General features: G+C 47.2%; 1 protein-coding gene and 1 long non-coding RNA gene across 4 annotated transcripts in view; one reads left to right on the top strand and one right to left on the bottom strand.

Annotated features, from left to right (window-relative positions):
- Positions 1–403: 403 nt before the first annotated feature.
- On the bottom strand, positions 404–7,929 carry LOC119088517. Of its 2 annotated transcripts, XR_005092171.1 has the most exons (3): positions 7,752–7,929; positions 5,633–5,709; positions 404–2,772 (listed from the first exon to the last, which is right to left on the bottom strand). It is a non-coding gene; the product is annotated as an uncharacterized LOC119088517 (long non-coding RNA). The 2 variants fall into 2 exon arrangements; XR_005092172.1 differs by lacking the exons at positions 5,633–5,709; positions 7,752–7,929 and adding an exon at positions 2,936–3,343.
- The window catches only part of Pinx1 (PIN2 (TERF1) interacting telomerase inhibitor 1), a 60,589-nt gene continuing 57,810 nt past the window's right edge, over positions 7,921–10,699 (top strand). The window contains exon 1 of one of the 2 annotated variants that reach the window (XM_028884158.2): positions 7,921–8,129. In XM_028884158.2, the coding sequence (XP_028739991.1) occupies positions 8,111–8,129 (19 nt within the window). In that variant the 5' untranslated portion in view covers positions 7,921–8,110. Of the gene's footprint in view, positions 8,130–8,216; positions 8,484–10,699 lie in introns of those variants that run through there. The other variant, XM_028884159.2, reaches the window with a different exon arrangement.

The raw sequence follows: 10,699 nt of genomic DNA, 5'->3' as shown, positions 1-10,699 counted from the left end.
TCAAATTTCTGAGCTGGAGATTTTTAAAGGGCTTTCTTTATACCTTTAAAGAATAGCCCTTTACAGCCTGTCCCTAACTAATCATCTGAAGAGAAGTCTGTGCCCTGGCCAAAGACCCAGAAAGGACCCTGGGCATCCTTAGTGGTGTTTTCTGAGATGTGCCTCAACCCCCTGCAAGGTGTGGGTCAGATGTTAATGTTCAAGGTTCTTCTTTGAATTCTGTGTCTATAGAACGCCCTCTTGTGGCTCTCTGGGAGAAAGGTGACTCTACATGGCCAGTAAGCCACATATCCAACTTGTTTCCTCAAGAAAAGGAGCTGCCAGCACTCCAAATTAGGACCATAAGCCCTAAAACTAATGTGCTTGATATTGGTAATAACAATGATCGTTATTTTCTCTTTTAAAAAAACTAGGTAACACAATAGACTTTGCAAACATTCTTTCACACTCTCACGATCCTAAAGATGACTCTTTCCCACGCATCTTCTGACTTGTAAGCTTTTGTCATCCTTGTTCATGTGCACTCTTTGCATTCATTAAAAAACAACAACAACAACTTCTGTTTCATCTGTTACAATTTGTTTTCTGAACTGTTAGAACAGCTCCTTTGTTCCCCGTATTCTTAAACTCTTCCAAGAACAGGCAGGGCTGGTGACCACACTACTTAGCCAGTAGCTGAGGCCACACACCAGCCACACACTGCTCACAGCAGAACTCCAGCCCAGGCTGCTGCTCCCCTAAGTTCTGTGGGCTCCTCAGAAGGCTAGCCTAGTGAAGCAACAAGGTGTTTGCCATGAATACTAGGTTCCTGAGGCTCACTGGCGGGCGTTCTCAGGAGTGTTGCCTGCTTCTCAACATGGTAAGAGCAAAGCCAGAGAACAGACATGGATGCAAGACTATAAAGGTGACTGCAATGTCCCAGTGGCTGTAGGAAGATGGCTGGGCTCTAGTTCTACAGAGCCCATTCCCAGTGGCTTTGGGTATTCTGTCAGGGAAAGGAAGGGGTAAGCTAGATGATTTCTTAGAGGATTTGTTTTGTACTGTGTGTCACTTAGAGGATAGGTTTAATCATGCACTCATGCAGGATTAGACGAGGAAGTCATCCACCAGTCCTCTTTAGCAATGATCACTTAACTTGCCATCAATCTTGTTTTGTCCATATCCCCAGATCATGCTTGTCACGCTTTTGTCATTGGTTTATTGTTGTAATTCTTGCAGTCCTGTTACCTACTTTTCTTAGCGTCCCACCAGAGGGACTAGACAGGGATCGAGCCCCAGACAGCTGGCCATTAGTGTGTCCTCTTGCAAATGTCTCCTTCCCACCAAGGTCCCTTAGAGGGCTCCTGAATAATTTGAGTCTAGCATGTCCAAGCTGCTATACCTGCAGGCCCCAGGCATCTCATGAGGAGCCTTTTCTGTCCTGCTGTCTCATGCTGGAGGATGGAGGGGAGTGATTCTATCTGCTTTACCTAGGTCATACTTGGTTCCTATGCAGGGATAGGTAGTTGTACCCTTGGCAGAAACTGTTCCAGATCCTCTTCTTCCCCGGTCCAGAGCCTTGGCAGTCAGACTACCCAGCCTCTTGCCAGAAGTTAGCCCAGAACAGGTAGCTGTCGGAGGTTACGTTTCCCATAGCATTGTAAGGCTCATCTCCTTTGTCCAGAGCATGGAGGAAGAGAATAGTCCTGCTCTCCTTTACCTTTTGCATGTCTCCTTCTGGACAGATTCAAGTCACACGAGCTTTTTTCTTCTCCCCAGAGGCCAAGTGGGACTTCATAGTTCCATAGCCCTTGCAGCTCTCCTTCCATCTGCTCAGGGGAGGGTGCCCTCTCTGGACCCCTGAAATTCTTGCCTTCTCTCCAGCTGAGTGTCAGTCTTATGGTGCATGCAAGCATCTGGCTTGGTTTTCCGGGTTGCATGGTGTTCAAGGCCAATGAGATGAACCAGCAAGATGAGAGCCAGGGTCTTGACCTAACTTCTGCATGAATCTTGGTGCTTCCACCTGCCACTCCCCAGAACATGACCGCAGGAAAGAGTTTGGAGAGTAGAAACTGCTTACGTTGCCCAAGTCTTGGATGAGCCTTTTTTCCATGGAGCCTCTCAAAGGGCAAGCCCTCTGCTATTGCGTACTGTAAACCTGTGCTCCAGGAGCTGAGGCTTGCTGGCTTGGGGAAAGTAGCCGAAGAGAAAGGGTCCCCTTCTCACCTTTTGTTTACCTTTGATCTGGCTGAATTTAGCTGTCCTTAACTTCTAGTTTGCTAAAGTCCTTATTGCCTTAATGACCACCTACCAAACAGTCAGAACCAGGCGAGAAGTCCCTCCCGTGGTAGACCTTGGAAGCCTGCCTGTCTCCCCGACGCTGCTGTGCCTGAAAGGCGACCACACTCCCTCTCCAAAGCCCAGGGCCCACCTCTCACTGACAGAGCAGTGTTCCCAGGCTGAGGACAAACCCAGGACTGCTCAGGCCGAGAGATTCCCAGTGCCCATGGTGGCTACCACCAACCCCACGCCATCCTCTGGTCTCTGCTGCTTGAGAACTGGACTCCTCCCTGCCCTCCACCTCTCGCCCAGAGACCCTTCACCCCATCCTGCTCAGTGCTGTTCCTGAAGACCATCTAGACTTTTCTGTTCTCTGGAACATTCTACTCACCTTCAGCTGTAGCATACCCCTTCAGCCTCTCCACCAAGCTCTTTAAGTGAAAGGCAGCGGCTGTCTTCCCTTGGACAATAATGAATGTATCTACTGTAAGTGCAGACCGTGTAGAGAAGTGGCTGGGTTCAGAAAAAAAAAAAAAAAAGAGGATTTTTGTAAAGCCTGTTTATTTTTTTAAGTCAGTTTTGAGCATTTCTATTTTATCACCCTTCACGTGGTTTTGGGGAACCCAAATTGTATCAAGGTCTCATGCCAAAACAAGCCAACAGTTGTTTTCTTTACCTTATTTCCTCCATGCACCATGATTTCAGAGATTGTTTTGGTGTCATTTTAAATGTTTTCTTGTGACATGTACTGATGATAAAAGTCATCTTGACAAAAAAAAAAGATTTATACATGAATCAGAAAGTATTTATTTCAATTTTGTACCTTTCCATTTTAATACATTATAATGTATTGACTCAACTGAGATAATATAAACAGTTCATTTTAATAACACGTGTGTGTGCCTTTTCTTTTAAGTCTAGTTGGGGTGGGATAAACACTCCTGGGGTGGACAGGAGCGTTAGCTGGCCTCCGTGTGAGCAGAGGGCAACCTCCCCTGCACCAAAGGCTACTGGACTGGGAGTTGGAAGCAGCTGGTGCCTTTGGGAGAAGGAAAGACGGGGAAGCAAGGAAAGGAAGTGTGGAGGTAAGTGGTGGCCTGCTGGGCAATGCTGACTCCTACCGTGCTGTACATTGCACTGGCCTTCCCACTAGCAAGGCAAGCCCAGACCATTCTGGCCCTCTCACTCTGGCCCCTGGATGTGGTCTTTGATAGAAGGCTACAAGAGGGGTCTTGCGAGGGAAATCCAGCTGAGAAGTTGGAGAAGAAAACTTGGTATTAAAAAGAAGGGTATGAGGGTGAGAAGAGAAGAGGAGACTAAAAAGTCCTGGGCTGTGTTTTCTGGATATAAACTTTTCCTTCCTATGGTTAGAAATCCTGCAGATGAGTCACTGAAGTAATAGGCCTTCAGACCAACCCCAGGGACACCCAGCAAGAAGGGCTCTTATGCTTTCATTAGGATGCTTTGTTTTCTTTCTTCTCACCTCTCTTTTTTCCATCTCTTCCACGCGTGTATGTGCATGTGCGCACATGCCCATGTCTGTGGACTTCAGAGAACAACCTTGGTTGTTGTTCCTCAGGGGACAAACTCAGGTGTTGTTCTTCTGGGGCCCCCTACCTTTTGTCTGAAGGAGAGTCTGTCACTGGCCTAGAACCTCACCAAGCCTATTAAGCTAGCAGCCAGTAAACTCTAGGGATCTAGCTGTCTCTACCTTCCAGCTTGCCATGAATGCAATTGCAAGCATGTGCAACTATACTCACCTTTTTATACGGGTTCTGGAGATCTGAACTCAGGTCCTTGCACTTGAAAGGCAAATACTTTATACACTGAGCCATCCCCTAATCTGGCATTTTATTGTGGTGTTAGGGGAACTACAAAATGGGATATAATCATACTTCATTTTTAAGTCTTTTGCTGGAAGGTGGGCTGAAGGTGGGTGGGTAGAGCAAGGAGGCAAGGCAGTAGGGAAGGAGGAGAGATGTGTCCAGGGGAACCACATCCAGGGGGCTGCCACAGTTCTTAAAGCATACGCAGCACACAGGTGGTGGTAACAAGAATTATGGGACATAATTCTCTATTCTCCCTTGCATGTATGGATATGGTTCATTTTCAAACTGCAGTTTGGGAAGAAGGAGGAAATACATGACTTGAGACAAAGCCATGACAATGTCAGGGTGTCCTCCTCAGTGCAAGGAACTTCTTGGAGAAAAGGGGAAAAAAAGGGTGAGCAAGGGAGACAGAGAGAGGCGCAGAGAGAGTGCTTTGATCAGATGCAGGAGTCCAGAATGCTGGGAGAGGCACACAGGCCTCACCAATTGGCCCATGCCCTTTGATACCCTGCTCTCCCAGGTCTCCACAACTCTTTACAAGCATAACCTTTTTAAAAAAGCTTTATTTTTATTCTTTTTAATTATGTGTATGTTTGGGTAGGTGAACTTGAGTGCAGGTGCTTACAGAAGTCAGGAAAGGACTTTGGATCATCTGGAGCTGGAGTGACAGGCGATTGTGAGCGGCTTCTTATGAGTACTGGGAATTGAACCTGGGTCCTCTGCAGGAGCAAGAATTGTTCTTAACTACCAAACCAGCTCTAACCCTATCCCTATATTTCTCTATGCTCCCCTTCCCACATACCCCATCGGTCTTTTTCAGGAGAAACACTGAAAGAGGAAGCCTGCCTTTGCTTTTGAGTCCCCCACCCATCTCTAGTCTTTCTTCTAAGAACACATGACCCTGGTCCTGGGGGCTGATAACTAGACTGTTTCAAGTTTCGAGTCAGTATTTTAGAAATGAATCACAAGAATTCCCTCTGATAAACTCATCTGTAAATATCTTTCCTAAAATTCTTCTGAACTGATGGCAATTTTTGGCTTACAGAGTTTTTCAGTTGTTTAAAGAGGGACTGGGTTATGAAAGAGATGTAGGAAGCTTGTATTGGTGTTCTTAAACTAAAAATCCTCCTATAAATGTGAATGTATTCACCCTCCCAAATATTTGCATCAAAGGAAAGATAAGAGATCCTTTCCTGGGTCTTTGCTCTTTGGAAATATGGGTCTGGAATTTAGGATTATTATTCTGTGCCAATGTGTAATTTTGTCTGTCTTAGTCTATTTGAGCTGCTGTAACAAAATACTTAAATTGCCTTAGAGATAACAGAAATTTATCCTTCAAAGTTCTAGAGGTTGAATCCAAGGTCGAATGGTTGCCAAATTTGGTTTCTGTGAGGGCTGCTTCCTGGTTCCCAATGCTGTCGCATTGCTGCATTCTCAGAGTGTGTGAGAGAGGAGGAAAACTGGATTCTCTCTCCTAAAGGCACCAATCCCATCCCAAGGTTCCCTCTTTGTGATCATGCAAACCCCTCAATGACCCCACCTACCCATGCCATCTCCTTACGGGTGAAGGTTTCAGCATATGAGTTAATCTCATGATAGCAGGTCTGCTCTTCTCTTTGACCTATAAGAGAAAATTGAGCTTCCTTGATCCTGGCAGTTGAGGTTGTGGGAGGGACTACTGCTAGTGATCTCTGCAGCTGCCTGGGGGAACTGCTGTCATTTGCCACCACCACCCCACTCCTAGGAGGTTACAGAGCTCTATCAGCCCCTGGCCATTTTGTGTAATGAAGAGGCAAGTATGAGTATGCTTTTCTGATGCCAAGACAAGTAGAAATCCAGCCATTCATTTTTTCTCTTCTCCCTCTCCCTCATCCATCTTTTTTCTGTTTTGAAGTGCGACATCTTTATTTTTTACCTCTGAGGTTTGAAAAATCACCTTGATTCAGGAATTCCACCTAGTAAGGTCTTTTTTCCTGGGAAGAGCACACTAAGGCTGGTTATAGGAAAGGATATAGCAATCCATTGCTTGGTCAAGTTCAGGCTACACATGGATGAGCTCTGATATCCATCAACCAACATTAATAATGAAAGAGGAATGATTATGTAAGGCACAAATGAAGCATGTCAACATGCTCTCTTCCTGGAGAATCAATCAAGATTTAGCAGAGGCCAGGAGTTTCACTCTTACAGCTACAGAATATTTTTACATAATGCATGCTGAACTTCACACTGATAATCTCAGGATCTTTTCTGGTTGCTTCTTATTTCCACCATGATTAATTTACCGGCTTACTTTTTTTTTTTTTTTTTTTAATCATCAAGTCTAGTTTCTGCTGTAGGCAAAAATCATGATAGAAGCAAGTTCCCTACACTGTCCTAACTGACTTTCTTAAGACTCCAGACCTGCATTGATTACATACTTCCTTTTCTGTCCTTTCCAAACTTACTCATCAAATTCTTCATGCACAGGGGTAAACAGACAATAGAAGTTTATGGTGCTCCCCAAAGATGTTTTCAAACAATGAACAAAGGTTTCCAAAGGTAGCAGATGCTGTGGTTCAAGAACCGAGAATGCCACACATTGGCTAATCCTTCTTGTCCTGTAGAGATCCTCTAGAGAGGAGTGTGAGGCCACACAACAAAGCCTGTATCCTCACTGTGTGTGAGGAAGTGTTCCTGTATGCCCTCCTGCTTGGAAACTCATTGTTTGCCTGGGCTTGGGCTTGGTGATCCAGATCATGAACCTCTCTATCTGGGAAAGGGCAAACTGGAAAGAATTTTGGTCACAGCCCAGATGTTTTAAAGGGGGATTTGGTCAGACCCAGCCTCATAGCCACACTGTCACATCTACTGCCCCTTCTTTCTTTGTTTATAATTCATGGTCAAGCACATGATCCTTCCTAGCTGGGTGTTATCAACCTCCTCGTCTTACAGGTAAGTAGAAGTGGGCAAAATCATGCCCGATTCTGAGGCCTGTCAACTCCCAGTTCTGAGCTCTTGGGCCCCCCCCCCCCCCCCCCCCCCCCCCCCCGCCACTAAACACCACCACTTCATTTCCCCAGCACACTGCGTCCTGGAAGGGCTGCAATAACTCAGTGGGGTCTACATGGAGCCTTGCTGGGTCTGATGAAAAGTGGCTGTGACCTTCCCAAGAACATGAGATGAGGAAGAAGAGCCCCTGTGAAGGGCAGGGCACTGGCCAGAGCTGAAGGCATGGTACCACAATGATGTGAGAAAAGCTAAAGACTAGACTGGAAGCTGAAGCCTTGACAAAGAGAGGGACCCTGAAGGGAGACGCTAGAGGGGCGGGGCGGGGGTGCAAATAAACAGCTTGGGGGTGGGGGTGGGATAGCTGAGGTCACGTGTCTGGAGGAGAAAGGAACGCAAGGGGGTATGCAGCATGTGACAGGACGCATTCAGCAAATGCCAGGTATGGCAGACCGAGCAACGGAATTGGGGGAAGTCTTTGGGATTTAAGTCTGTCACAGTGAAGACCACGGACGAGTCAACATTTCTCCACCGTGGAGCACAAAAAGCATGGCGCTTCGTTTGCTTTGGCAACTAGATGTCTGTTTCTGCTTTCCCACCCTCCCTCCTCTCAGCATTCCCAACCGGCAGAGGTAAGGGGGTGAGGAACGCAGACCCCCTCCATAGTGCCAATACCTTCCTCTTCAGCCGCCTCTCCAGCTCTTTAAAGGTTCCCATGGTGGAGCCCCCGGACAGCTAGCTCTAAGGCTGCGTGCACACCCACTTTCAGAGTTAAAACTGTGAAGTGCTTGCGTCCCACAAGCTCTTTCCGAGCCCTAATACGAATCTGCGTCTCTCAATCCCGCCAGGCAGCCCCGCCCCTCAGCTGCACGTGGTTGGTAGCGAGTCGCGCACACCTGACGTCAGCAGTACGCGCCCCCGTGCAGCCTTCGGCCCGGCGTGCGCGCCCGGGGGCTTGCTCCCTTGTCCTCTCCTCAGACGCCTCCTAACCGTTGGACTCCCGGCCAGAGGCAGCGCTCGGCAGACTCGCGACAATGTCGATGCTGGCGGAGCGTGAGTGTCGGCCGAGTTGGGCGACCGAGTGAAGGGGTTGATGGGCACGGGTCACTAAGATGCCCGGGGGCCCGGGGGTGTCCGAGTTCCGGGTGGGGACCGCAGTGACTGCCGGGCCCGCGCGGGACAGATAACGATGGCCTCGAGATTCTGTTCCTGCTACTGAAGTCTCGGGTCGCAGGTCCACGTGTGCGTTCGGAAATTCAGGGCAGCAAGCCCCAGACTGTCCCTTGCGCTGGCCATCGGGGCCACCTGGGAGGATTCTTTCACTTTCTCCAGGCCCAAGTGTCCGGGGGGTTCCAAAAAGACGGGTCCCGTAGCGTTGCTTCAGGCTCTGAAATTCAGCTGTCCAAGGTGTGTGTTAGACCCAGAGAAGCAAAGAGAAGGATTACAAGTGCCACACACTGATTAGCCCGTGGGGGGCGGGGTGGTGGTGGTGAAGCGCAGGCTGATGAATGAATGGTTCTAAGTGAGACGGAGAGGGTATCCGTGGTTAGAAGCGACATTGCCTCTTGGTCTTTGACACTTACCATCACTCTGAAGGCCACTAATTCCCTTCCTCAGAGGCTACTTTAACGTCTAAATGATAGGTGTAGCTGTGGATTCTTGCCACCAGTAGGCAGTCATGTGGTGGTCCCAAAGAACTCGTTTTTAACTTTTCCTGAAAGCTGTGTAACTATCGAGGAACACAAACAGATGTCTTCTTTTTTTAAAAGATGTCATTATGGCATTTTAGAACAATGCGTGTTTTGGTGATTCTTATTCCCCATCTGCCACTACCCTACTGCCCCCTCTGATCCCCCACTCCTAGTCCCCTCTTTGTAGTTTACCCCCACTCTCTTTTCATGGAGTATACTGCACACACCCTGCAGGCAGCTCAGTAGTTGGACTGGAGAGTGCCCTTTCTAGGTAGATCAGTTGATTCGACCCTCTTCTAGGCAATTCAACTGGACTCTACTTCCACGAAACTGGGCTAGTTTCTGCCTCATCCAGGCTTAAAAATCTTAGGGAGATTTTTGTATTGCATCAATACAGTCTGGCGTGTATACAGTAGTATACAGGGAAGAACAGCTGACCTGGCCACCAGTTCCTTATGTAGCATGGCAATGCATCTTGTGTAAGTATGTGACAGGGATGGATGCATTTCTGATGGGAAGGGTAGGCTCCTTACAAGGTTTGGTCAGAGACCCCTGACAGGCATTCTTCGGACATGGATCGGACACACACATGCAGAACACAGCTGTCTTTATTGTGTTCATTAGCAAGATAGTGTTGTGCTGGGTATGTACCAGGCTGTTGAGCTAGGTGGAACAAGTTTTTGGATCAGCTTTTTTCCCCCAGGCATAACATTGAGAATTTGAGTCCAACTCAGTTTGGTTTGTGGTGGGTTGGTTTGTTTGTTTTTTCCTGCCTGTGTGTTTATGAAAGGATTCTTGGTTTTGCTGGGGTGTGTACAGGTGAGGATCCCTACTGACTTTACATGCAGCACAGTAGCCCCTTGACTAGAGGCTGTGTTGTTTTCAGATGGGTTATGAGGCTGTTGATGACGGTACGCTTGCCTGGATGCAGTGGGTGAGCAGTAATGCTACTCAACCTCCAGATTCCTTACTTGGCCGCAGTTGGCTTGGGAAGTTCAGATTCTTGTTCTGTTGGCCCTGTGGGTTCTTTTCCTGCCTTAGTTTTTCCTCATTGTAACAGCGAAGCCAAATGTGGTGGCTTGTACCCATCGGCAGCATGTGTGGGGCTAAGACTAGAAGACTGCCACCAATTCAAGGCTACCCTAGGCTACAGAGCTAGACTGTCTCAGACAAAGATTCAAACAAAGTGTAGTGATGAACTTGAGTCCTTAGTGGTCAGTTATTTATTTATATTCATTTCACAAAAAAGTCTCATGACACCCAAAGCAATTTCCCTGTTTCAGCTATTTGTCCCTTTCTTCCTTTTTTCCTTTCTTCTTTCTTCCTCTATTTTTTCTCTTTCCTTCATATATTGATACATCTTTATCAGGGGCCAGCCATAGGCAAAGTGCTTTTTCTTTTCCTCCTTGCAATGAAGCATAAGGATGAAGAACTGAACATATTCAGGTATATAGAGTGAGAGGACACATGAAAGATGGATATAAACACCACAGTGCAGTAGAATGTGAAGTGCCACAGACTGTCCTGGAGGCTCAGTGAATACATCATGAATACATTATGGTATTTAATAACAAGGGAGGTATCATATTATCTATTAGTCATGGTATGCAATTGACTCTCTCTAAGAGACACAATGACTTGTGTACTGTGGAATAAGAATAGAAATTGAGCCAAGTGGCACTCGGGAGGCAGAGCCAGGCGGATCCCTGTGAGTTTGGGGCCAGCCTGGGCAGGCACCAAAACTACACAGAGAAACCCTGTCTCAAAGAACCAAAAAAAAAAAAAAAAAAAAAAGAATAGAAGTTGGTCTGGGCATGGAATGTGGAGGCAGGAGGGTCAGGAGTTCAAGGTCATTCTTACTTATGTAGCAAATTTAAGGTTAGCCTGGGCACTACATGAATCTCCATCTCATCCCCGCCCCAAATAAGTTTT

The sequence above is a fragment of the Peromyscus leucopus genome, chromosome 9 (genome assembly GCF_004664715.2).
Source record: "Peromyscus leucopus breed LL Stock chromosome 9, UCI_PerLeu_2.1, whole genome shotgun sequence".
In the NCBI taxonomy this organism is placed as follows: Eukaryota; Metazoa; Chordata; class Mammalia; order Rodentia; family Cricetidae; genus Peromyscus; species Peromyscus leucopus.
Note: the sequence above shows the minus strand (reverse complement) of the source record. Positions and strands in the feature narration are given on the sequence as shown.